This window comes from Nicrophorus vespilloides, unplaced genomic scaffold, assembly GCF_001412225.1.
Source record: "Nicrophorus vespilloides isolate i.1.1-1 unplaced genomic scaffold, Nicve_v1.0, whole genome shotgun sequence".
NCBI classification, from domain to species: Eukaryota; Metazoa; Arthropoda; class Insecta; order Coleoptera; family Silphidae; genus Nicrophorus; species Nicrophorus vespilloides.
In genome coordinates this window covers 1-26,969 of record NW_017096921.1, presented here as the reverse complement: position 1 = coordinate 26,969, position 26,969 = coordinate 1, and the positions used below count along the sequence as shown (strand labels likewise).

The 26,969-nt window shown below is 40.8% G+C and overlaps 6 protein-coding genes across 11 annotated transcripts; 2 read left to right on the top strand and 4 right to left on the bottom strand.

The window, feature by feature from the left end:
- Positions 1-5,803: 5,803 nt before the first annotated feature.
- Positions 5,804-7,576, top strand: LOC108558478 (protein Wnt-4-like; the record flags this gene model as incomplete). Its single annotated transcript, XM_017915392.1, is given in 5 exon segments — positions 5,804-5,939; positions 6,055-6,175; positions 6,250-6,515; positions 6,573-6,835; positions 6,900-7,576. Coding segments are annotated over 5 exon segments (988 nt in total), but the record flags the coding sequence as incomplete, so codon positions are not given.
- Positions 7,577-8,702: 1,126 nt separating this feature from the next.
- On the top strand, positions 8,703-11,336 carry LOC108558477 (chitinase-3-like protein 2). Of its 4 annotated transcripts, none has more exons than XM_017915388.1 (7): positions 8,703-8,906; positions 9,012-9,148; positions 9,315-9,717; positions 9,771-10,001; positions 10,056-10,271; positions 10,325-10,535; positions 10,591-11,336. In XM_017915388.1, exons 1-7 carry the CDS (start codon positions 8,809-8,811, stop codon positions 10,771-10,773), a joined length of 1,479 nt encoding a protein of 492 aa, XP_017770877.1. In that variant the 5' UTR covers positions 8,703-8,808; the 3' UTR covers positions 10,774-11,336. The 4 variants fall into 4 exon arrangements, with proteins under 4 accessions (XP_017770877.1, XP_017770876.1, XP_017770880.1 ...); XM_017915387.1 differs by having other exon boundaries at positions 9,009-9,148; XM_017915391.1 differs by having other exon boundaries at positions 8,704-8,873.
- A 414-nt stretch (positions 11,337-11,750) lies between these two features.
- On the bottom strand, positions 11,751-12,819 carry LOC108558476 (UPF0669 protein v1g209471-like). Its single transcript, XM_017915386.1, has 2 exons — positions 12,350-12,819; positions 11,751-12,287 (listed from the first exon to the last, which is right to left on the bottom strand). The coding sequence occupies exons 1-2, from the start codon at positions 12,622-12,624 to the stop codon at positions 11,957-11,959; spliced, it is 606 nt and encodes a 201-aa protein (XP_017770875.1). The 5' UTR covers positions 12,625-12,819; the 3' UTR covers positions 11,751-11,956.
- A 1,201-nt stretch (positions 12,820-14,020) lies between these two features.
- Positions 14,021-18,872, bottom strand: LOC108558479 (43 kDa receptor-associated protein of the synapse homolog). 2 transcript variants are annotated; one of them, XM_017915394.1, is made up of 8 exons: positions 17,778-18,872; positions 16,075-16,488; positions 15,705-16,011; positions 15,445-15,645; positions 15,287-15,385; positions 15,024-15,215; positions 14,763-14,962; positions 14,021-14,698 (listed from the first exon to the last, which is right to left on the bottom strand). In XM_017915394.1, exons 1-8 carry the CDS (start codon positions 17,816-17,818, stop codon positions 14,512-14,514), a joined length of 1,641 nt encoding a protein of 546 aa, XP_017770883.1. In that variant the 5' UTR covers positions 17,819-18,872; the 3' UTR covers positions 14,021-14,511. The 2 variants fall into 2 exon arrangements, with proteins under 2 accessions (XP_017770883.1, XP_017770882.1); XM_017915393.1 differs by having other exon boundaries at positions 17,775-18,871.
- A 178-nt stretch (positions 18,873-19,050) lies between these two features.
- LOC108558480 (prohibitin-2) lies at positions 19,051-21,246 on the bottom strand. The gene is made up of 5 exons (XM_017915395.1): positions 20,992-21,246; positions 20,560-20,906; positions 20,190-20,501; positions 20,019-20,115; positions 19,051-19,302 (listed from the first exon to the last, which is right to left on the bottom strand). Exons 1-5 carry the CDS (start codon positions 21,122-21,124, stop codon positions 19,196-19,198), a joined length of 996 nt encoding a protein of 331 aa, XP_017770884.1. The 5' UTR covers positions 21,125-21,246; the 3' UTR covers positions 19,051-19,195.
- Positions 21,247-21,531: 285 nt separating this feature from the next.
- LOC108558481 (Hermansky-Pudlak syndrome 3 protein homolog) lies at positions 21,532-26,384 on the bottom strand. 2 transcript variants are annotated; one of them, XM_017915396.1, is made up of 11 exons: positions 26,201-26,384; positions 25,732-25,955; positions 25,387-25,667; positions 25,063-25,330; positions 23,975-25,010; positions 23,798-23,912; positions 23,513-23,736; positions 23,156-23,450; positions 22,995-23,048; positions 22,043-22,754; positions 21,532-21,984 (listed from the first exon to the last, which is right to left on the bottom strand). In XM_017915396.1, exons 2-11 carry the CDS (start codon positions 25,940-25,942, stop codon positions 21,719-21,721), a joined length of 3,462 nt encoding a protein of 1,153 aa, XP_017770885.1. In that variant the 5' UTR covers positions 25,943-25,955; positions 26,201-26,384; the 3' UTR covers positions 21,532-21,718. The 2 variants fall into 2 exon arrangements, with proteins under 2 accessions (XP_017770885.1, XP_017770886.1); XM_017915397.1 differs by lacking the exon at positions 22,995-23,048.
- Positions 26,385-26,969: the final 585 nt, after the last annotated feature.

The window sequence follows — 26,969 nt, the reverse complement described above, 5'->3', positions numbered from 1 at the left end:
TTTTTGTTTGTTCCAATTTAAGAATTTTTATTTTGTTTGTCTATTACTATTTGTTACTATTTTCATGTAACTTCTTTTTTTTTTATAAATATGTAAATGTAAATTAATTCAATAAATAATGTTGATTTAAAATTTACATCGATTGTTTTCTTTTCAGAATGGGGGAGGGGGGAGGTTAATATTGACTTACGCAATAATATTTTGGGGTAATGGTTAAAAAACAAAAATGAACATATTGACATCTGTCAATTATTGTTTACAGGTTACAATTTTTAAATGACATTTGTCAAATATTATACGTTCTGAAACATTGTAAATATTTATATAATATACATGAGAGTAAAAATGTTCATATAAAGATGATTTGATCTATTTATATGTATTTATAGATAAGTTTAATTGACAGGTGTCAAAACACACATACAAGAAATGACAGATGACGTTTGAAAATTTTGATACTCTTAAGAGATCAAGTGTACATCAATGTCAAATGTTAAGTTTTAAGGGATTTGTGTATGGGACGTAAGAGTTTGTGCATTTGGCGACGTATATAAATGAATGCGAATGCGAATGCGGCGTTCGAGTGGATTAGCTCTTTGCGGATTATGAATTTTTGTTTTGTTTTGAAGAATGGGGAGAGAGGTTGAGGTTGAGGTTTTGTCGGTCGCGGCGTGCAGCTCCCCTTTTTTTTGTCGGTTTGGCCGTCGGCCAAGCGTTTCTAGAAATAATATCAAATGCATATACGCTAATTATAAGTAGTTTGTAATTTATTCTTCTTAAATGCATCAGAGGCAGAAAGAGAGCTACTGGTGGATGGATGTGCAGAGTGGAGAGTGGAGTGGATGTGTATGGAGCCGGAGAGGAGAAGAAGCGCATGCATCGGAAGAATAAGATGATGAAGAAGCCTTTTCAAGGAGCCTCGTTAGCATCCTCCAGCGTCCGTCTCGCTTCACTCATTCCGATGCTGCTGCTGCTGCTGCTGCTTCTTCTTGTTGTTTTGATGTGCTCCGTTCCGGGAGATTCGTGATTCGAGAGAGAGAAAGAGATGATGAAGAGAGAGACGAAGACCATTTAGAAGAGAACTGCTCTCTCCGGGGTTTTAATATTTTTTGAGTGCAATTCAGCTACCGTCGCCCTTTGTTCGTTCGCCTTCTGCTAGCTACCTTCATCAACCAACCAACCTACTCTTTCTCTCCTCTTCAGCATCCACATTGCATCTTTGCTTGCTTGCTTGCTTGCATCTCCTAATCCGGGACGCGCGAGTTCTCTCTGCTCCAATTTCCATCGCCGCCGCCGCCGAAAATAAAAGAAACAGCGCTGCTGCCTTCTGTCCTCCCTCCTTCCTCTTCACCTACCCTTCTCACCCACTCACTCTTTCTCTTTCCTCTATCCCCCACTTGACCTGTCGAAGCGGTTTCCGAAACATTCCCACCAGTTTGTTCACCTACCACCACCGACGACCTACCTACCGTTTGACAGCAGCCTTCAAATCTTTCATCCGACACCAATCTTTTCTTCCCATTTCTTGACATCCATCCGAACTTTATGCTTTTACTTTCCATTATTCTTGATGAACGATCCACATTAAAACTCTAGCAAGGCATGAACTGAGTACACGTCTGCAGAAGGTGCCAAAAAAATGGACAAACAAAATGTTGAAAATTTATTGCTTTTTCATGTTTTAACAAAAAAAAAAACACTTCGAAAATGAATAAAACCAATCTTAAGACAAACTGTGAGAGAACCCTCGACCAACGAAACTATTATTACAAGAGGTTCACAGGAAGAAAGAGAAAAAAAAAAGAGGAGCCCTTCGTCGTCGAAAGTGCTTCTTCCTGACGACGCTGAAGACGACGACGGTTTACTCGCTCACTACTACTTCTACAGTGCACATGTCGCACGTCAAAATCGGTTTGATTTATATCGGAGAGCATTACCGGATCCCCTTCACAAAGAAACCGTTCTTCATCTTCTTTGTAATGCCACTTAACTGGAGGACAGTTTAATGAATATTAAGCCAGAACGAAAAAAAAAAAACGAAAACGACGACAAGAACACATATATACAATTAATAACTGCTCTTGGAGGACAAAAAAAAATATAAATTTGTAGTAACGTTGACAGTTATGTTTTGTGATTTGGACGATATAACGTAACACGATGACACCAGCTGTCAACAATTTTGACAGTCAGTTCGCGATTGCATAAAAATTTGACTAGGATAAGATGATGACAGGTGCTGTCAATCAATGGTTTTGCTGGTTGTTTTTGTTTTTTGGCGGACGCGCAGGTAACTAGAGAACGAAGAACGTTTTGAAAGAGCGAAAGACGTGGAGCGTTTTAATAACCGGATATTATTGAGCAGACCGGGCTATTAATAAAATAATAATGCGAAAAAGAATTTAAAAAAAAAAATAAGAAGAACAGAAGGGAGAGAGAGGTTACGTTCGTGGAACGACGGTTTCGACGTGCTTCTCCGCCTCCTCGACAACTACAACCAACGTCGCCGTCTTCATCATCAGTCTGCAGCACTTCAACAACAACAACAACAACAACAGAAAGGACAAGAAGGAGAAGAAGAGAAAACGAGGAAGAGGACAAGGAGGGAACATGAAGCTGAATGGACTTGGAATTATGAATTCATATATATTATATTACTCACTAGCATCATATTGAATAACGACGGTCTCCATGGTTATCAAAAAAACAACATCAAAAGTTTTTTTTCTTCTCATCAACCTCCTCCTCTTTTGAAAAAAATGGTGGTTACCATGGTTATGAAACAACAACAATAGGTCTTTTTCATTATCTCAAAATCAATTTCTTCTTATTTATTTACTATTGTGTGTTTTATTTGGAAAAAAAATGTGCTCCTTCAGAACTTTCTGCTTTTTCTTGTTGTATTATGGCTTATGTGTTGTTGTTTGTATGAGTATTTTAATATTTAGAGTAACCTCGGAGTATGATGGAGAGACGGCTGTGGAGGAGGTGGAGGAGGAGGAGAAGAGGAGGTGAACGAGGAGAGAAGAAAGAGAGATTTTACGATTTTCAAAAGGCAACAAGAAAATAAATATCAACAGTATATAAATATATTATGACTTCCATAAGTTTAACGAACGAACGGGGCCAAAGTGCCTACTATAAACTATACACAGGATATTGTGCACCGCCGCCATGCGTCGCTCTTTAATAGACAACAGATTCTCTTTTTATTTTCACCACCACCTTCGCAGATGAGACTCAATGAAACACGAAAGAACAAAAATTCCCAAAAAAAAAAGAAATATATGTATTTCATTGAATAGAAATGAACGAATCTTCAAGTACTTCATATTTCGGTTTTAATTTGACATGTGTCATTTGTGAATATGAACCATCGCCAACTCATGTGTAGCAAGTGAGCCGACACGAAACAGAAGCCGCCGCACCGTAAACACACTTGACCTTGAATCGAACTGGTATCGATTGTCTTCTGTTTTATTTATTCCTCTCTTTTGGTCTTCGTCGTTTTCGATGCGTTTTCGCTTTCGTTTACACGTGTCCCACAAGGGCCAGAACGCAAGCGGAGGGACGGAGGAAGGGCGTTTTAATGTGCCCTTCGCGTGCAATAATTTCGTCTCGACGAAAGTCAGACGGAATTATTGCTAGTCTGAGTGCCGAAAAAACGATATACTTTGTTTTATTTTTTCGCTCGAATCTTGAATCTTCGAGTAAACTAAACGAATGTAGATAAAGTACAAGAGGGTGGGCAACAACCCTCAGCCACCACCGACATTCTTGATCCTTTTAGGCGGCCCCTCCGCACGCAGCGGCGCGACTTTTATCGCCTGCCCATAACATCCCGTATTTATAGAATAAACTCTCCTTTCTTCCTCCAGTCTATACGTTTTCTCTCCCCATATAAAACGGGAGGAAGCAGAAGAAGAAAAAAAAACGTCTTCAAGCAGATTGCATTTCTTATACGCAATCAATCCGACGAATTTATTACATCTTCGGGCTCTGACGCACACGACGCTGCCGCCGCCGCCAATCTCTTCTCATCTGTCATTCGACGACGACGTCCAATTAGGTGAGCTGACTCGAATTAGCTGAGCGTTTATTGGGCGTAATTGATTATATATTTGCATTTCGTTAGGCGGTTTATTTAAGCAGAAGGAATTAATAACGGTTTCCGTATGAGAGAAGGGGCATGGGGGTGGTATCCCCCGGGGGTCCTATTTCTCGATGACGACGCGGAACTATGCTGGGGTTCGACTCGTTTGTGTTTTTTTTTCTTCTTCTTCTCTATGTTCCTCGGCGATGTGGGGTGGTTTGGTTGGTCGAAAGAATGGGAAAACCGCCTGGGACTAATTACGAGTGCGATGATCATGATGATGATGATGTTGATAATAGAGAGAGAGAGAGAGAAAGGGTGGAAACCGGAAGAGTGAGAGAGAGGAGAGGGTTCCGCCATTTTAATGGACGAGTGCGCAAGATTGGCCATTACAAAGCACACGTTGATTAGTTGTTGAATGCAATTAACGAAGGGGCGGCTGCCTGCAGCCCGAAGTAGGCTGGAGTGCAATGATGAGTGAGAGAGAAAACTCTCTCTCTATATATATACATTATCATCCATCAATGATGTTGTTGGATATAAAAGAGAGAGAGAGGGAGAGAGAAAAGTCCTTTGCATAAACAAAACAATTGCACGTTCCATACAATGGGGCTTTGCCCCCCAAAAACAATGGCCGTGTTCCTGCAGGCCAATGGAGTGGAATGGCGGTGGTAGTGGTTGTTGTTTTTGTTTCGGTGGTGGAGGTGGAGGAGGTGGAGGAGACCCCATAGGGATGCCATCATTGGCTGCCCCAGGACAAACCCCGATGTTTAATTAGTGCCTAACAACTGTGCACAACACAACTCTCGAACGCATCATCCCCATCCATCCCCCACACGCTCTCGTGCACGCACGTATTTTGTTTGTGTCTGTGTGTACATGTCTGCGGGGTTGATTTCGTCCGTAATCCGATATTTATATAATGCAACAATGGTCCTGCCCGATCCGTCCTCCTTTGTCCCTTTTATTTTTTCATCCCCCGAAATTTCGCAACAGGTTGACGAAAACGCACTGACATTCACCTGACGTTGACATATCAATTTGACACTTTCGAATGACCTGCTGACTTGTACATCTTTAAATAATGATAATGTTTCTATGGTAACCGGATATCTTGATAATACTAATATCATCATCATCAAGTTATTCCCTTTTTATTTCTTTAAATGTAATTGTAAAAATTGATATATATATATTAACACGTTAAGGACGGCGCTTTTCGGGTTGTCTGCCCCCAGAAATTTTTTCGTGGAAGCCTATGGACTGAGTGAAAAGTCAAATATCTTACGTCAATTATAACCTTTAAACGTTTAAATTTTTCTTATACATTTTTTAATGATATTGAAGCAATTTATAACAATTGTGGGAAAAATATTGAAATTTTCATTCAATTCTACTTGAATGAAAATTTCAAATATGCTTCGCAAGTTAATTTGTAAAGTATGTCTAAATTATATCACAATATCACGTATTGTTTTAAATTGCTTCAAGAATTATTAAAATATGTATAAGAAATCTATTGGCGTTTGAAGTTTGTAATTGACTTAAGATATTTGAGGTTATTCTCAGTCAAAATCAGTGGCGTACATAGCAACAAAACTATTATTTATAATTAATGACCCACCGGTGGGTCATGCCGTCGTCAATGTGTAAATAAATTTTAAAATTTTGCAAAATTTAAAATCAATGATTTTTTTTTTTGGTTTACAGGCAACTTGGCTTGACGAATTCTATATCGAATTCCGTGGATTTAACACCTGCGGCGCACAAGGATCGTTGCCAGAACTTGGAGTATCTGAACGATCGACAGAAAGAGCTCTGCACGCTCAACGATAAAATATTACCGGTAAGTGAAAACCTATAACATTCAATTACTTCTTGTTAAAATTAACGAATTACGTAATTTTGACATTGTGTCAGTTTTGACAGTTGATAAATAAGATATATGTATGTATGTTTAGATTTTGGGGAATGGAGCGAAGATGGCGATCGACGAGTGTCAATATCAGTTTCGTAACAGTCGATGGAACTGCACTTCTTTTCCGGAAAACAGCTCCGTTTTCGGTAACGTCGTCTCCATAAGTAAGAAGTGTTTATATTCATTACTCATTTGTTCGTTGCTAACTGTTGTTTTTTTTTTGTTGTTTTGTAACTAGGAAGTCGTGAATCGTCGTATCTGTCGGCGGTTTCGGCGGCGAGCGTCGCTTTCGCGGTGACAAGAGCTTGTTCGAAAGGTGAGCTCAACGAGTGCTCGTGCGACAACCGCGTGCGACAGCGCAAACCGCGCACGTGGCAATGGGGCGGCTGCTCGGAGGACATCCGTTTCGGGGAAAAGTTCAGTCGCGACTTCCTCGACGTACGCGAAGACGCCAACACCGCACTCGGACTCATGAATCTCCATAACAACGAAGCAGGACGTAGAGTAAGCAACAATAACAAAAAAAGAAAATCTGAACTGAGTTTGTGGATACTGTTGTAGAGCATCAGATCGAGGATGCAACGCGTCTGCAAGTGTCACGGAATGTCCGGTTCGTGCAGCCTCCGCGTGTGCTGGAGGCGATTGCCGCCGTTACGTCAAGTGAGCGAGGCCCTCTACCAGAGCTACGAAGGAGCCTCGCACGTGAAATTCGTGGAACGACGACGAAAAAAGCTGAGGGCCGTCAGTCCGGAAATGAAGAAACCGAACAAGACCGATCTCGTCTTCCTCGACGACTCACCCGATTACTGCGAGAAAAACGAAACGTAATCAATTAGCAAGAAAATAACTCAATTATCATTCTAAATTATTATTATTATTTGTTTTTAGTTTAAGTATCCTGGGAACCAGAGGCAGGTTGTGCAACAGGACGAGTCAAGGTATCGACGGTTGCCGTCTTCTGTGCTGCGGTCGCGGTTACCAGACGAGGGTGCGCGAGGTCGAAGAGAAATGCAAATGCAAATTCGTGTGGTGCTGTAACGTCGTTTGTGATATCTGCAGGTACAAGAAGGAGGAGCACGTCTGCAACTGAAGAATTAAGAAGAAAAAAAGAAAGAGTAAAGAACAACAAAAGATTAATAAAAGTAAGAGTAATAACGAGAGAGAGAGATTGAGAGACAGCGAAAATGAAAGAACTAGAAAAGAAGAAACAACAACAGAAAAGAACGATTTTAGTTTCATTTTTTTTGATATTTCGGGTGCGTTCGTTGTTGTTTTAAATATAGTGTGCATGTTATTGTGTGTATGTTAAAAGAAATAATGAAAAACCACCCGCTTCTATTTATTATCATCATCATCTTACTTGATTTTCCTTGTACATTTTTCATTATATCGCGCATTTCCGGCCAAAACACTGGTAGCCAACATAAAAATAACAAACAGTCACTATTATCATCATCATCTCTGAATCACTCAATGTAAAACGAATAGCCTAATTTTGAATTGAGTACTATATATAAAATGTGTATTATGTCTTCTTTATATATGTATTTATATATATAGTTATTAAGGAGGAAAGGAAAGCTAAAAGAGAGAAAGAGAGAGAGAAAGAGAAGAATCTTTGTACATAGTTTTTAATATATATTTAAACGTAAGAATTATTTTTCGTTTCTGTAACCGAGACTTTAAGTTCTCCTGTACATAGTATATTATTATTATTATTATTATTTGTGTATAATTTATTAATTTAGTTGACGCACCTAAATGTCAAAGTGACAGGTGTCATAATTGTACTCTTCGATCGTGTATTTATTTCCGTTTCCCCCAATACCAACCCCCATTTTATTTTGTTTTTTTTTTATATATAATATATATATATGAATATATTTAAGAATATATACATACAAATCCAAATAAATGAATGTGCCATAAAAATATATATGTAAAAAAAAATATAAATGTATAATATAAATATTTTGCGCGAGGAGTGAATGAAAGAGAGAGAGAGTGAGAGAAGAAATATCGAATTTGAATTTGAAAACGTTCAATTGGATTCGAATAATCAGAATTCAAATTCAAATCTTTGACATGCAGAATTGACAGCTGTCAATTATAAATTGTCAATTCGGTGATGTTGCAAACTTGTTCCTTTGTTTCAAATCGCTATTGTTGAACAATCGGTGACAGCTGTCAATTAGTGGTGATGCGATTGTGGGCGCGCGATTATTCAAATTTCCGAGCGATCTAATTGAAAACGTCTAAGTTTCTCATCGAATGGTTCTTTACTCTCGCGAAAATCTCCTCGGCCGGACTCAGTATTAAACCTTTGATGGAGAGAATCGAATGAATGAATGGAGGAAGAAGCGAAAACGCAGCGAAAACAAACAAAAAAAACGAACTTCTCTTTGTGTAATAAAAACAGACAAAATAATGAAAATAAAATAGAATACAACAAAATGTTATTGAATTTTATTGAATTATCCCATAAAATAATCCTGACAGTGTCTTTTATTATTATGAATTTCTACAATAACAACATTTTTATGGTAGTCGGGATTTCGATATAGTCGAGATTTTGATTGTCGGGATTTTAATACTAAGTATGAATTAGTTCAAATTCATAGCGTTGATCACCCTGTATATCATCGCAAAGTTGATACTGGTGCGAACCATCAGGGTGCGCTGCGGCAACAAAGAACTGGAACTGTCATTCTTCGTTCAGAAGAAGAGTGTGTTGCGTTTTTCGAAATCGATAACAACAAAAAAAATAGTTTTTGTTGATAGTTTGGATGGGTGTTTAATGAATATCAGCAGGTGGAGACGCAGCATGGCTGATTGGGCGAATATCCCTGTACCTCAAGCCAGGTATTCACTTTTACTTGACCCTACTAAGACTAGGTGAATGCCAACTAGATCGAAAGTGTCGCACTGATGCACTCTCATTCAACTTGTTTCCCTTTCTTTCTTTGTTTCTCTGCGTGTGTGTGTCTGCTGCTGCAGCAGGAAGGGCTTCTTCGAGAGGAACAAGTGGATCCTGTTCGCCCTCTCATCATGCCTGATGCTCCTCACAACACTGTGGCTCATGTTTGTGCATGTCAACTCCGAGGGACTGCTCTATCCCCACGACAGATCACTCAAAAGTAAGTAATATCTGTTTATTGTTATGGCAACAGATAAACAATATTTCAATTGCGATTCATATCTGAAGCATCAAAACATTAAATAGTTTAAATTGTATGTATGAACAATGAGTAAACATTTAAACTTATGTTAGGCAACTCTATACACACCGAAGCGTTTTTGTAGGAATTCCGGAGCACTGGATTCGGAGAGCCGTGAAGTACAGCAGCTTCAATCAGACCACTTACAATCGGACCATAGACTTCAACTTGGACGTTCCGCAGAACGTCACACCTTCCGCCACCGAATTTAAACTCGTCTGTTACTACGCTCTTCCCGCCGAAGCGGAAATCTTCTTGAGATTATATCCGGAAGGTCTGAACGCCTCGTTATGTACGCACATCAACATCGCGTTCGCGACCATTCGCAACAACAGCATCTACTTGAACCCGAAACAAGCGAAGAATTGTCGCGCCATCGTCGATCTCAAACTGGAGAATCCAGATCTTCAGGTGCTCATTTCGGTGGGCGGAGCCGGAGACGTGAACGGATTCATCAAGATGGTCCTGAATCACGCCAATCGCAAACAGTAAAAGCAAAAAAAAAAACAACAATTTAAAAGTAATTTTATTTGTTTCGCAGATTCATTAAGAGCGTTTTGGACTTGATGAAGGAGTTCAAGTTCGATGGCGTCGATTTGGATTGGGAATTCCCTGGGAACAATTCGACCGAGAGGATGCATTTCACGCAACTGCTTCATGAGATTCGCGAGGAAATCGATAGGCAGGAAAAGCATAGGTTTCTATTGACTGTCGCGGTTGGAGCTCCAATTTTCATAATCGACACCTCGTACGATGTTTCCTACATAAATCGGTGAGTATTTCACTACAATTTGAGCTAGTATATTTGATTTGTTCGATGATGAAGCTACGTGGATTTCGTAAATCTGATGTCGTACGACTACCATTTCTACACTAAAGTAACGCCGTTCACCGGTATGAACTCGCCGCTGTACGCAAGGGACGACGACTTCCTCTATTTGGCCACCATGAACATCAACTATTCGGCGCATTACTGGTTGCATAAGGGTTTGGATAGAGAGAAGTTGGTCATCGGACTTCCCACCTACGGACACAGCTTCAGGTATTCAACTATCTCTGTTTATTTTTACATATTTATCAAAAATAATTTTCCAGATTGATCAACTCCGCGAATAACGGCATCATGGCACCGTGTCACGGCTACGGTAATTTGGGTCTGAACGGTTTTACAAGCTACAGCGAAGTCTGCATGTTTTTATCCAAGAACAAGATCACTCCCATCTTCGACATGGACACCAGAAGTCCTTACGCCACTCGCAACCACGAATGGGTCTCCTACGACGATCTTCAAAGCATCACCTACAAAGTACTCTTCCATCGGTCGAAAACACCCCGAAATATTCTAATTAAACTACTTTCAGACCGAATACGTGAGAAACAACAACTTCGGCGGAGTGATGCTGTTCGCGCTCAACACCGACGATCATAAAGGCGTTTGCGACGGAAAAACTAAGTTTCCGTTGACGTGGAAAGTCAAGGAGGTTTTGGAACGCAAAAACGAGATGTCCAAGGTGCAGGATATCTCAGACAACTTCAATCCCTGAATCCCAAGTCTTTCCCAAAACATGTAACGTATACTTTTATCAATAATTCCTCTCTTTCTCCTATATTCAAACCCCAAAAAAAAAACCCTCTTTAAATCAACGATATTTTCGATTTGCTCCGAAGATTGAAACAAGTTTTAGCGATCGGTAAGGTACGATATCAGGTCTAAACTAATAGAGATATATATTAAAAAAAAAGAGAGTGCAACGGGCTGTGAGCAACTTATGTGATTATCATTTTAAATGGACTTTTTTTTCTTAAAGTTTCGTCAACATTCGTAGACTACAAAAGTCGCCGATTTACATGCCAAAATGTAATAATTATAGCGTTCTTCCACTTTATATATTATAGTAATTTAGGTGCGCGGCCAAAGATTTATTAAATTAATTGATCTACAATCTTAAATTATGCACCGTATTCAGATTGAGACTAAACTTTTGCAATTTCATATATTTATCAATTGGACTACAATACATCTTACACTTAATGCTAAATCTTATATATATCTAGATCTTTATTATTCGATACGACTGTAATAATAAATGTCGTTTAAAGTTTACCACTATTTCAGAGCTTAGCTTAATATTTAATAGTTTTGTAAATTGGAATCTAAATCTTAATGATTAATAATTTTTTTTTTTGAAAGTTTATATAATAATTTAGGATGTATACAATATTTAGAGTAGTATAAAAATCTTTGTTAGTAAATTGTACTCTCAGTATTAAATTATCTCATCTTCACGAGTTTGAAAGTTTATATTTGTATTTCTAGTAGTTATATGAATTGGACTAAATCTTAAGATTACATTTTTTAAGTTTATGTTTAGTTTGGATATAATGTTAGAGTTAAGGCAACGTTGAGCCTATGTAGGGGTTAATTTTATGTGTTGTGATTGGGCTGCGCATCATCTATTGTTGGGTGTAGATGTAAAATGTTTAATACTGTTTGAATTGGTTAATGTTAGTAGGCTGTGAGTCTCGTTTCGAATTTGTTTTTATATAATATAGATATATGTATAATATGTACATGGTTGGTGTTTGTTTAGATCCGAGCCGTCGCACCTTTCGTTTAATAACTTGATTCGTAGTTTAGAAGATTCTCATTATGCAACCGGTAGAGGAGAGTATGAAGGTGAGTTGCAGGATGATGGAGGTCATTAAACGAAAGGCGGCGACGTACACCTATATAATGAAGAAAACCCCTTCGATCAGTTCGAAGACGCGCCACATCGCCGTGTTTCGTATGATGAAATTCAATTTCTCCTTAAATCCGATGCGACTGGCCTTGTACTTCCGGTACGTCTCGTTCGGCCGGAAGTTGACGTACATGGATAAGGTGAAGGCGCTCCTGCGGTGCGCCGGATGTCCGTACACTCCCACCAGAATCGGCCTTCGCAGATCTTCGGGCACCTCCACCAAGTCCATGCCGCACGTGGTGGACGCGAAATCGTACGATTCCGGATAGTACTGCGGCCTCCTGCTGGACGAGATGTACAGATCGGCGTCGCCGTTCCTGCAAAACATCACGTATACAAATAACAATGCACGCGCGACACTCCAGTTGCATATGTATACTTCGTTTCGAGGATGATCTTAAGTGCACCCTCCTCGTGTAGACTGTAGTAGGTGTAGTTGTCGTGGTCGACTGTTCCTTCAGTCTGATGGATGAGCAGATCGATCTCCTTCACCTCGGCCGCGTTCATTATCTGCTCGAATCTGTTCAGCAGATTCCTCATGATTCCAGTCACCACCAGGACTATGGTCAGCGATTTCACTAGGACGCGAAAACCCTGCTGCCGAGATCTCCTCCTGCGGCTCCTTCTCATCCGCTGCTCCCCGACTCGCTCCATTTGTTTTTTTTTTAAATTGGATTTCGCCGGGGAGTTTTAGATCTTCGGTAAACTAGAAAACGAACTTTTGCTCGAAGCGCACGGAAAAACAACCCCTCGCCGCCGCAACCGGACGAACTACTTAATCATTTGAACTATTTCGCATCCCGCATCGATTGCGCACAGATTATGTGAACACACCTTGAAACTAATTTTAAATTTTCGATTTTTCCAACTACGAACTAAATCTAATTTCAGATACCAGAATTTAGTTTAGTTTTAGATTATCAATTAGTTTTAAACTTTTCAGACATCGATAGAAGTAAACGAAAATTCTTTTCGTTTCCATGGTGAATTGAAACAAACAACTTCATTTCATTTATTTTTTGTTTATTCTCCCCTATCGTCATATATAATATTTCATTTGTGTTGTGAGTGTTTTGTTTTGTTGGAGTTTTCCTTATTGGTTGTTCTAGAAATCGGCAGATCGTGCTTTTGTTTTATTACATTCATTTATTTTTTCATAATTTCTCGTTTTCTTCACAGCGAGGTGTCGAATTTAAAGAGTGCACTGTTACGTTTTAGTTAGTTAGTATAACTTTCAATTATTATTAATAATATCAGAGATGGAGAAATCGGCAGAACTAACTTGATCTTCATTTATTTTAAATAAAATTTCAATTTATTGAAATTTTCTGCACTTTTCTCCTCTACCAATCACATCTATCGAATTTACTTTCGTCCGCTGCTTTAGTTTATTTACATACTCATTTTATTTTCATAATTTTAAATTTTCTTTGTATATATATATTTCTTCAATAACCATCATTTTCGTGTCACAATTTCCTCTTTACATCGCTCCATCCCCTTCCCCCACATAGACTATTCGCAATAAATATATTCAACAATAGTTTTCAATAAGGTAGATAGAATTTGTTTTAAATTGGGCAACAATTGATTGACGAACAGATCACCATGGTAACAAACATGTGGACATCACGAAACGTGTTTCTTTTGTTTGTTTTTCTTTTCTCTCTCAAATATATATTTGTTATATATAATATACACGCAAATCGACGGGTGCTTCGCACATCGACGATGTTCTTTTATTCCGTTTTTTGTTTTCATATAATAAGATCGTTGTCAAACGAAAACAATTGATTTTAAACAAATGAAAAAAAAAAGAAACATCGTTGATGTTAAAAGCGTTAACGAAGACCCGACTATAAAGAAATTGGGGAAAAAAAGGGCTGTGTGTAATAATTAAAAATCTCTTCTTTTTGTTTTCTCTATATGTACAGTGTAAATTGTGTGTGTGTGTGTTTGTTGTTTTCTTCTTCAAATTTTCTTTATTCTCTTCTCTCCGTTTCAATTTTGTTAAATTTAATTTTAAACGCTAATTCATTGTTTCAGATTGTTTTTTTTTTGTTGTCTTCGATCGACGTTTCCAATCGACGAGGGATGCGGGACGCAACGCTGACATACATTTATTTTAATTTATTTTTTTGGTGTTTTTTTCTCTTTTGTGTGGTGCTTAAACGCTAAAGGAATTTTATCATTATTTACTCGAGTAAGTTACGTTTCGTTTACTTCGTCATTAATTTTCGGTGCAGCCCTAAGTTATTAGTATTAGTAGTATGTCTTTAGTTAATTAGTTAGATTTTTTCGTTTAATTCAATACATTTAAGATGGAAGAAATAGAGAGAGAGAGAAAGAATAGATATTCATCATTATCTTTTCTTTTAAACTAAACCTAAAACTAATTACATGGAAATCCGCCACGCGGCGTTGCGTCCGTTTCTCGCGTTTTCCGCTATATTTTAAATGATTAAATTAGTATTTGGTGATTTGATTGGTGTGTTGTGTGAGTGTGTGATTTTTTTTTTCTTCTCTCTTCACTTGGTGCGTTTAAACTGAACTAGTCGCCTGGTGCGATTCGCAGTGGCTTTCCGAGGAGCAGACGGAGAGGGCGACCGGGCTGTAAGTGTTGTTGTAATCGTTGCAGTTGAGGTAGAGCCTCGAGTTCATCGCTTTGTCGCAATCGGGGCAGCTGCGTTTCTTCTTTTTGTTCCTTCGTAGAATATCGTAGGCGCATCTGAAATTTATATAATATCAATTGTTTTTTTTTGTTTTTGTTGTTTTCAGGTTTTTGTTTTAACCTGGCGTGCAGAATGTGAGCGCACGGAAGCGCCTCCAGTGAATCTCCTTCGATGCCGTAGGGGGATCCGCAGCCGCCGCAGGTGAGGTCCAGGTCCTGCTGAAGCCGCGTCGCGACTCTCTCGTGATGCTGCTTCTGGTCTTCGTCGCCTAAGCTATGGTAGATCTTCGATAAACGCATGCGAATCGTTCGCACCAGAAGCTGTAAATATCGTAATGTAATTCATATTTCTTGTTCATTTATTTATTTTTTTCAGAAATACTTTGGCGCCGACGGAGCTGGCCACCTCCAGAAGCCTAGTGTTGAACTCCAAGGGTCGACAGTTGCATATCTTGTGCTGCAGCCGTAACGCCTCCAAACATCTAGCAGCGCCATCCATCGACTCCATTTGAATCACGCGATCGCCCATCGCCGCAGCTGAACCCATCGCCGTCTCGTACTGCCGGAAGGCTTTCTGCAATTAGATTTGCACGTTTACCGGTAAATGTGAGTAGTATCTAAAAATAACGTTGCAAAAAGACTCACATTGATATCTTGTTTCTTTCTGTAGATGTCGCCCATGATGCGTATGCTGCGGGCGTACGTCGCCTGGTCCCCGGAAACTAATGCCAACCTTGTCGCCTCCTGACCCAACAAATCAAATTGAAATTGAAACAAAAAGGTGAGTTTGATGTTATTTTTACCGAGCAGTAGTCGTGCGCGTCTCCCAGTTCGCCCTGTTTCCTTAGTGCCGAAGCCATCTGCAGGAGGGCAGCTCTGTGGTGTCTGCTGTTGAGGTCGCCTAACTGCAACGATCTTGACAAATCGTACGCTTTCGATGCGTAGCGCGCGCTTTTGTCCGCGTCCTGCAGCCTGCTGAATAGCTCCGACAACCCAACGTACACCTTAAGCAAGTATAGTTTTGGTGGATGCGCCGGGATATATTATATATTTGTATACTTACTTGTAGTTCGAGTGCGTTGTCGTGGACGGCCTGTGCTATGCGATGCGCGTGCTGAAAGCTATCCAGGGCTTTGTTGAAGCCAGCCAACTCCAAATAGACGGAGCCGACTGTGAGATGGACGTGTCCGGCAGTCGCGCACTGCTCGCAATCGTTGTACAGCGAGTGTCTGGCATAAGCCAGTGCTCTTTCCAAACCTCCGAGTCTCTGGTGGGCGCGCGCCAAATTCAAATAAGATTCCGCCCTCATGTTCGGATTATCCAACTCTTCCGAGATGTACAGCTGCTTATGGGCAAACTCCAACGCATCCCTTCAACAAAAACAACAAAAAACAAACAAACTTTTATTTATATTGGATAGATGTCGTTCGTACCTGTATTTTCCCCAATCCATGTAGGCCTGATAGAGATAGCCGAGCAGCTCGAACTTGTCCTCCCGTTTTCGGATCGCTTTAAGGGCGGACTTCCATTTGCGCACCGCCTGTTGCTGCTTGTGCTGGTTATAGAGTTTCACGCCCTGTTCCACTTTCCTCTTGGCGATGCTGTGATGGATGCGAGCTCTGCAACCGCGGAAGCAGCTCCACGTGAAATAGGCGGGTCGCGGGTTACGCACCTCTGTGTAGGCGGTATCGCGATGTAAGCTCGAGAATGAATCGCCCCACGTCCACGACTGGTGGTGCTCCATGGCGCCGGCCCCGCCGATGCTCACGCCACCGTCCAGAGGATTCCGTGAACCCTCCGGAGACGACAGCAGTCGCGTCGCCGACAGCTGATGGCTCACGCCGCCACTGTAAAACATACAGCAAACAACTGAAAACGACTCAATTTCAACAATCATCTTATGATCAAATCAACTAAGACGCCTTAAACAAACTTGCTTTAATTACTTAGATTATTTCCTATGTGGATGCGCCGGGTAACAGCACAGAAATCATTAATATATGGCTTATTTTAATTAATTAGTTAATATTTCATTGTAAATTAAAATAATTTTTTCAATTTTCAAATTAATTGAAAAAAAAGCAAATAATAATAATGCAGCAATACAGAATATATTGGAAATATCTATTAACTAATGTATTGTTGTTATGGAAAATCCAATAGTATTACGAAGTTTTTCAATAAGTGTAGTTTTACCATTCTTATTTATACACATTTATTCTCGTTCGTTCGGTCGCGTTTTCTTTTATTACGTTTTTTTTTCTTAGAAAACCATAAAAGCTCCTTCCGAAGAAGAGAAACACATTAAAGTCGGAACCAATATATCGATGGAATAGCATATACTCATGTTTATTAAACACTAAAAGAGACGAGACAATTCTTTCAAAAAATACACTTAAACTTAATATTTTCATTAATTATTTCGTTTTAAATATAATTGTCTGTATTTATTTTATAAATACAAATATTACAAATATTTTGTTTTCCTTTTTAAAACTTTTATTTGTAAAATGTCAATAATGTATTTATTAACACTCTTGATTTAATTAATGAAAATCAAATGTTGTTTTGTTTCTGTGTATCGCTTTTGTTTCATTTTTTTTTAGTAGTTTAATCGGGTGATGATGATAGGACTGTGACTGTCCGATGGTTTCGGTCGTTTATTTTTTTTTAAGGTTGGGAATCGAGGGCGTTCGACACGATCTGGGTTTGACCTATAAAACGTTTGACACACCCCCGAGAAACAAAAATTTCAAATAGAAACACGACGAAAACAAAATAGAGAAGCAAATCGCGAATCCTTATTGTTTATTTGTTTCAAATAAACAAGAGCACGAAATTTTTGGTTTGTGATTGGATCGGATTGGATTGTAAGAGGAGGAGGAGGAGGAAACAAAAAAAAAATAGGGAACTGACCTCACCTATGTTTCCACGTCGACGGAGATGAGGGAAACACACACGTCAAGAGAAAATGAGTGAGGGGAGGATGGGGGGGTTGTTGAAAATAAAAAGAAAATCGAGATTTTCATCTGTTGCTCTTGATCTGATGATCGCCGATTTTTTGCTTCTGTTTCGAAGATCAATATTGACTTTTGTTTCATTTGTTTAATTGAGAAGGACGAAAGATACAAACTACCTGATGAAGTCGTGATGTGAGTTCAGCGATTCCCACGACATGGTTGGTCACTACTTCTCTCCTCCCCTTCACCGCACACAATCCGCACAGATTGAAGAAAAACTATGTTTTGTTTTTTTTTTTTTTTTTGTTTAATTTTTAATCAGAGCTTCGTCCTGCTTTGGGCCCGACCGGACGGCGCTCCACCCATCATCCGCACATCCTTCACCATACTTAAAAAAATCACGACAACGACGTGAGAACAGAAAATGTAATTGCAGTTGTTGAAATAATAAAACTGAACTTCTTTCTGCAGTTTTGTTAGGTGAAACTAACTAACTGTAAGTTTTGTTTGATGTTGTCTGTCGCACTCGATTTATTGGCACCGAACAACTGCACAACATCGGGATGATGATTATGAGGAGGTGAAGTAGGATGAGGAGGAGGACGACACAGCATCAGCAGTAGCAGCAACGGGCGACCTGCCTCTCTGCTTGCCATAGATTCGGGCGTCGCGACGCTATCTCTATCCTCCCTCGGCGGATACAACCGAGGTGGCGCAGCATCCGTCTCCGGACCAAATTTTAATCCTCCCTTTTAATATCGCACAATCATCACCAAACGCCCAATTCAAAACTAAATCTTTGTAAATTATTTTTCCAATATTCCAATTCTTTTAAATACAAGTTTACTCGATTATGACGGAAACGTCCGATCAATTCGTATCTTGTTCTCGGGTTGTCATGGTGTGTGTGTGTTGAGAGAGAGAGAGATGGAAAACGGGTCAGTTTCAGGGGTTGGTTTCTAGGGCACGTGTAGGTTAGGGATGCGCCCTGTCAAAGAACTCGAAGGGGAAGGGCGGGCGAATTAGAATTTACAGATCAAGAAGAAAAAGATGCAAACATGGAAGCTGCGACGTGAAGAAGAAAAAGATGGAGAGAGAGAGAAAAGAAAAGTAAAACAAAAGCGCATCTCGCGCGACACAATCGAATCTGGCGTGGCAAGAACAAAAGAAGATTTAGTGCCCTTCCGGTGGAACGGATGTGGTGATAATAGATTTAATTAGAACGGTTGTTGGATTCTCCCATCTTTCGTTTCTTTTTTTTTCTTTAACTTTCAGTTAAAGTTTTTCTTCATGAAAATTATCAAATATTTATATTGTTTTGATTGAACGGGAAGTCTTGAATCGAAAATAAGAAGTAAATTTCCAGCGAGTTTATTTATCAAAATAAAAATGGAACACACAGACAGAAGACACACGAGATTGATCCAAATTGAATTGCGACCCTTTTTCTTTAATTCTCCCTTGTAGGTGTCATAATATGTGATAACTATGTTCTATACTACCAAGTAGTCTTGTAGGCGTTGTAACATGAGTGAGAGTGCACAAGAAAACTATTACGAATTAAATGCAAAAGTTGTCAACGAAACGAAATGTATCATTTGTCGTTGCCTGTAATCATGTTAGCGGCTTCTGCGGCCGAAGACGCGACACTTTGTTTCTGTCCACCCTCGGCGGAGGAGATCGTGGTCGATCCGTAACCATCTGCAAAAGAAAGTCGTTTCCACCTTTAGAACCTCTTCCAATCTCCTTACTCCAATCCTGCAAAAGCTTTCAACTAAATCTAAACAATTCTTCAAGAAACTTACCAACAACCATCATCAAAATTGTTAATTTAACGAAAACAAGAAAGAAGCAGCTTAAACGTAATGGTAATATTAATGATAGAGAGAGAGAGAAATAAAAGATTCGTAAGAATACGAAATAGTAAATAAAATAATAAAAATAACAATTGGCTTTTATTATTATCATCATCATCATCATTATTAATAATAATATATATAATTATATTATACATTCCCACAAAATGATCACAATTCGAAATGCATCCAACGATTTTAATAATATTATTATATTATAAATTATGTACAAAACTACGTGTTTTTTATTAAATTTGTTTGTTTGGTTTTCCGATTTGGTTTTTTTTCCAATTGCGGGGGAAGGAGAGGAGAGGAAGGCGCCTTTCGATGAGAGTAATGAGTGAGAGTGAAGATCGCTAAAGCTAAACCGGAAATGGCTTAAATGGTCGTAGCTTGCTGTGATCACCCTCAAGGGCTACAGAGGCGCGCGCGCGCCCCCCCTCGTTCCCTCCTCCACAACGCCGCCCCCAGATGAAACCGGACAGAAAAAAAAATGCCGTACGAGTCTTTTTTTTTTTGTTACAAACTATGTGACGAGAGGAGTGTTTGTTCACTTCTTACTTTTCAACTTATCGGAGGAGTCGTCGAACTCTTTGTCTTGGATGTTCAACATCAGACTGTTGCCGCTCAGGTAGACCTTGTTCTGAGAGTTGGCGATCTGCGTGTGTAAAACCAAACGTAATTAATTATTATTATTATTAATTCTCAACTCATATTTCTCCCAATAATTACCGTTCTGGAAATGTTCTGAGCCGCCCTGATTTTCCTCAACTTCAAGTAACCAGGATTCCTGCTGATGGCTTCACCCAACATCTTCGCAGCCTCAGCTTCACCCTCGGCTTGGACGATTTTCTGTTGCCTCTCCTGCTTGGCCTTCTCGACGATGAAGGCGGCCCTCTGAGCCTCCTGCTGCGCCACCTGCTTGGCTTCGACGGCAGCGGTGTATTCCTTGCCGAAGGACAATTCAGTGATGGAGACATCGTCGAGGATGATGTTGAAGTCGCGCGCCCTCTCGACCAATTCGCGACGCACCAGAAGAGAAACCTAACAAATAATCAAACAATAATCATTTGATATAAAGCAGCTGCTTTCAGAAATATACCTGCTGTCTCTGGGTGATCAACTGGGCGGCGTTGAACTTGGCAACAACAGATTTCAGTACTTCGTTGCAAATAGATGGAAGGACCTTCTCATCATAATCGAGACCCAACTGCCTGTACATGTTTGGCAGTTGGATGGCGTCAGGCCTGGACAACACTCTCAACGAGATGTTGACCATCTGCAGATCTTTGGATCCAGTGGGTGAGGAGATCTTCCTGGGCCTGGAGCGGATGTCATAGATGATTGGGTATTGGAACCAGGGCAGACGGAAGTGAAGACCTTCAGTGTAGATCTCCTTCTGGATGCCACCGATACGGTTGAACATGATGGCTCTGTGACCACCGTCAACTGTTGATCCCAGAAGCAGCAGCAACAACAACAGAAGATCGTATAAACAAATGCAATTGCATTACGTAATCATCGGGTTCATTACCTGTGTACATGGCCTGGGAGACGCCGTAAGCAGCGGCGCCGCCGACTGCGAGCAGTTTCAGTCCAATTCCCAGACCGGGTGGACCTCCCTTTCCGAATTTACCGGCCAGATCGTTCAGTTTGCTCTGCGCCATCCTTTATAGCTCGAGTTTAAATGCAAATTCTTATAAAATAAAATAACCCTCGCTTCTTAACCTTAACTCGCGCAACGTGAATGACTTAACAAAATGGCGGCGGCGGTCGCCGGCGATAGCGCAATGATTACAAGCAGGTTTACCAATATTCAATTTCTTTGGTAAATTTTGAAATACCAACGGACATTTCTTTTAAATATTCAAATTTTCAAAACTACTACCAACATAAGAACTATCAAATGACATTCATTTAAATATTTGAAACTATCTTAAAAGTTTTCTAGAAGAATTCACAAATAGTATAGAAAAGTTAAATAATTAAACTAATGAATTAAGCGATTCGTATATATTTCTTCTTAATATATAAACTATCAAAAACAGGTAACAGCCATTTAAAAAATCTTTGAAATGGAAAAGGAAAATTGGATTTTTTTGGTTCTTCTATCACATTTAGAGTATTACATTACATAATCATATATATATATAAAAAAAGGTATTTAAGAGAGGAGTTGGGGATTAGATATATATATGGTGTGTATAGGTATAAATATGTTTGTAGAGAGAGAGAGAGAGAGAGAGAGAAGAGGATTATACTTAGAGATTCAATGTGCAGAGGAGCTGCTGTCCGGTGGCCGTGATCAATTTCTTAATTTGATTTGCGTGCATTGTCTCCTTGCACAGTGTGATGTACGGTTCGTAATCTTGAATCTCGTTCAGAATGTCAGTCGAATTTTCGCCGTTGTCCTCCTCAATGTTCAACTCGTTGTTCTCCATGTAACTGGTCGAGTAGTTCATGTGCTGCGGGAACACCAGGATCAGATGCTCCAGGTTCATGTTGGTAGCGACGTGCGTTAATATATCTAAGCAACAAAATACATATATAAATAACAGCAATACACATTTTAAATATTAAACCACCTTTCAGCAACTTCTTGTAGGAGAATGAGTGCTCCTCTTCGGCGTGGGACGCATGCAAAATGTGACTTTGCACGGAGGCGATCAGAAACTTCCACTCGTCGGGTCGCGTGAATCTATCCTTGGCGTAGTGCAAGATACATTGAGGATGATTATCGACGAGGAACAGAACTCCGTCGTTCACGGTCATGATGATGGATTGGAGACTGGCGTTGCCGCGCAGCTCTTCGTTAAGAGTGAGGAAGGTGTTGACCTCCAAGATGACCTGATTGGGAATGGCCTGGCTGCAGAGGAGCGCCTGAAGCTTCTTCAGGATCAAATCAGCGTCGGCGGATTTCGTCGCGGATTCATCGTTGAAGGGTGGCATGTAGTTGAGATACTCGTGCCTGAGCTGCCAGAACAGATAAACGACTTTCGCCTTTTTATTGTTCTTCGTCTTGTTAACATCTTGATCGCAATTCAAATTGGAATCGTTGTGGAGAACCGCGATGCTCTTCGCTTGTCGCATCTGCAGGAATTGCAGTTGCGATAGATATGAGCGCACGAGCAGCTTCATTGCGTCGTGCGTGGGCCGATCGTAGATGACTTTGCACAGTTCGGACAGCTCGTACTTCTGGAAGAATCGAGCAAAGTGCAGTTCGAGCGTCTTCTGGAGCACCAAACTTCCTTGATTCGCATCGTTGCCGATGCTCGAAGGTAAATATTCCAGAAACACCTAAAACCAATGACTTCAATGACACAAACTGATGCAATACGACGATGGACGACAAAAGTTAAGCGGATGACCGTAGTGACCGTTCTCCATTCGAAACCTATGAGTGCTTTCCGAAAAAGGCTGATGATTGCATAAATATTATAGACACGCTCACTCACTCGCATCATCCACAGGTTGTCAGAAACTAAGTATGGAAAGCGCAGTGCTAGAGTCATAACTACGAGAATATTATATACATACATCGCAGAGGGCAGAAGGACCCCGTGATCGATTACCGGTTAGGAGGGAAACCTCCTGATAAAAAGAGTCAAACTGTTTGTAATTGCTCCAATTGGACACACCACGTAGATCCATTTGTGTAATTGTTGTAATGTGTAGTATTTAGTTTCAAGAGCACTTACTTTCAGTAATTTCCCTAATGTAATGACGCGTTTATCGTTTACGTAAGCCAGGAGGAGTTCGGCCAGAAGGTCGGGCCTCACGTTCATCAGCATCACCGCCAATTCGGAGAAGGACAGTCCGATCACCCGACGACTGCCGAAACTCTCGAACAGTAATTCCCAATTTTCCAAAAGGACCTTCCTCAGGTCCTCGGTGTTGATCTCTTGCAGAAGCTCACGCGCTTTAGCCGAGTTGTCACGCAAGTTGTACAGCACCACCAAAGCCACGATCTTTTCCGTTTGATCAATGTCGGGACTACAACGAAGGCAAAATGAAATCATTATTTAGTTATTGATCGATAGAGTATAGATCAGTACCTAATAATTCCGGTATTAAGAATATTGATGAGACGATCCGTTCCGAACTCGCGCAAGATGCCCACTTTGAGGATCAAGTTCGGTAGATCGCGGAAGTTGTAGCGCTCGAACAGATCAAGCACGGATTCGGCAAAGTTCTGCTTCGAAGATGAACCGAACAGGTCGGGACTAAGCTTCGTGTCGAAGAGCACCACCTTCAGGTAATGGATCAAACCTTTGGCCTCCTTTTTTCCAAACATTGATCAAATTGATATCACACAATAAATCAAATTGAATACAACTCACGGAAATGTTCGTTTGATGCTGGATCTTCTTAACACGCTTGATCACATCGGATGGACTAACGCATCCCATCTTGTAATAGGGAACGGCTAACCGGTATTCATCCTCATTGGAAGACCTTCAGCATAAAACGTAGGTTTAATAATTTTATGACGATTTTCATTACGCTTATTATTATACATTATGTAATGATCAGCGAGGAGAGCGCACGAAGTCTTGTAGACGTCGCGGATTTCCTCGACAGAACGTCTGGGTTTGGCGCTGGTGCCGCCACCGTTAGTCCACTTGTTCAAGATCAGACTAGACCTGAGGATCATGTGCGCTTCACTCATTAAATGTCGATAGGTCTGCGCTGAAGAGAAGCGATGAGCGTCAGCCACGATGGAGATGTCGTGGAAGATGGTGCGCGCCGACGGAAGCTCAAGGATGTGCACGGACCAATAGGAAGTGGTGGAACTGCCGCTGGAGCCCACGGAATGCGTGGGAGAGCTTTCGCCGTTTCCCAATAGGATCAAATGGCTATCAGTTATAAGAATATTCTCGATGCAGAGGAACGGACGCAGACCCACCAGACAGACGGATTCTCCGATGCAAGGACACGCAACACTGGTGTCGTCTATGATCTGGATACTTCTGCAAAGCTTGTGACAAGTGCGTAAAGTGTACGATTCCAAGCCGGTCTCGGTCAGAGCGTGCAAGAAGTAATCTTCCATCACTAATTTGTAGACTGGAGCGGTGAACGGATACACGGTGATGCAGTTGTCCGATGAGAAGTCACCCTTATCGTTGAAATGATACAAGTAACCCTCCTGCTGCGTGGCGATCACGCAGGCGACGCTGTGCAGGTTACCCCTGTGCGTGCTGCACAATCCAGTCTCATCGCTGTACTTGTTCCCGGCCTTGTTCAAAGCCTCGTCTATATACAGCGGCTTCAGCACCAGATCCTTGAACTCCTCGGAGATCTGCTTCTGCGCGTTCTCTATCATAATCGGCCTCAGTTTCAGCTGCACCAGGCTCTCCGTCCGCACCAGGCAATTACTCCTGTTCTCCGAGATCAGTTCAGCTTTCAACTCGCGATCGCAGTAGGTGAACGGGCTATGCCTATGGACGGCGCTGTTCTCCCTCATGATGCTCGGCAAATTCACGGTGAAGTCTTTGGTGAGATTCAGGCTTTCGTCGCGCAGCAATTTCTTATAATCGATGGGACCATCGTCGTCTGGAAGAGAAACTTAAATTTAGTAGAACGCAACAAACTAAATGTATCATACATTTAAACGCCGTGGAATTGTTCATCTCGACTGCTTCGACTTCTTTTCCCCCACCAGACACGATCCGGAAGAGCAACATACTGTTATCATTAAGACAAGCCACGTAGTTTTCGGCTATAGCCATATGCGAAGGAGCGAAGCTCAGCTGAAATCCGAACTGTGCATCCTCGAAGTCTATGAACTTGAGCTTCGATATATCGTGCGTCCTCACCACGTACTTGTACACCGTCAACTTTTTCCCGGAGAGGATCAACAAATTCCCCGATATCTAAAAAAAGCAAGATTCCAATAAGACATATTAATAATAATAATATTTAATCGCACCTGACAAACGGCGATTCTATCTGGATTCCTCTTAGTCGGAATCTCGATCATCTCCAGACTGCCCAGCTCCGATTGGTTAGTCGTCGGGGTAACACGACCGGCAATCCTCGCCCTCATCGGCTGCACCATTCCGCACTCCGACTGCCCAAGACTCGCCCCGCTGTGGTTCATCTTGGACTGTTGGAGCGCCGCGACGCTGTCCCAGTTCACGTACACCCGGACGAAATTCAACTCGCGATTCTGCCTGTTGAATTTTGACTCCAGCGTGGCCACGTAATCCCCTGAGAAAAGAACGACAACTCCAACATTGCAGAGAATCTATGAATTATCTCAATGAAGACTCACCGTTGATGCAATGATGGATCTGAGCAACCTCATCGACAGTGGGAAATGTGAATGAGACATCCCCTTCAGTTCTCAGATCTCTGACCTCAACGCAATGGCTGGATAGAGCCAGAAGTAATCTATTTGGTGGGGCTACTGTGCTTGCGGTCGGCTGCTCGATGGTGACCTGATGTTGGCTGGCGAAGTGGTGCACAGATATTACTCGGACCATTTTCACTTGTTGACTGGAAGAGAATGAGGTTTGATGAGCATTAGTAGGCGGCGGCTGTCGCGGAATTACATCGATTTTTAATTCTATTTATAAAATTCTGCAATTCAGTCATCATCCTCTTCTAGGAGTGGTCTATGTGATGTACACACACACAAACTACAACTATTGATTTGTAATGTAGCCCCCAAACGAAAATTAGGTCAAAGTCAGGGGTGGAATAATCCCTGGAGGAACGTATGAGCCTATGCCTATACTTACGGTAGATCATGAAGAACAGTTATTTATTTTGATGAGCCGGTTTCGTCCGTTGTTCTTCGCATCACGTCTCAAACACTCAACCAAAACAGGTGTTGTTAGAAAAACATAATTTGCGATTGTATGCAAATACGATCAGCTAACTTTGACAGATGGACTTTGGGTCTTCACCGTGAGATGGAGCAACGTTCATTACATCATCACTTATTATATAAACCTACAGGAAAGTACGTTTTACACTATGACAATGTTTTGAGTATAACTATATAACTATATAAACTATATAAACTATATAAACTATATAAATAAAATTCTAAATGAAATTTCTGATTTCTATGGGAAGCGTCGAATTGTTCAATTATATTTAGAATATTTGCTAGTGAATGTGTTTATGTAGACTGAAGAAAGTACAAAAAAAAGAAGAGGAGGATAAGAACAAAGAAAGGGTGGTGATGAGTGATGAGACGTCGCGGCGCGCAGGGGGGTTCAACGGGATACGGCAAAGCTCGACACTTTTATTTTGTTTCCTTTAGGTTGGTATAATTAACTTACAGAAGAATCGGATGAATTCGGAACCATTCGTATACTTTTCAAATTTATGCTTTCGGCCATGTTGGTGTTTTGTTTACATTGAGTGTTTACATTTGGTGACAGCAACTACAGTGAGCAAGTAAGTAACAGTTCTCAAAGTCCCACTGCCTACCTCCATCCCTCTTCTGATGGCATCTGCGAATCGCGAGGTGTATTTGGTCGTTTTAGAATTCCTGAGAAG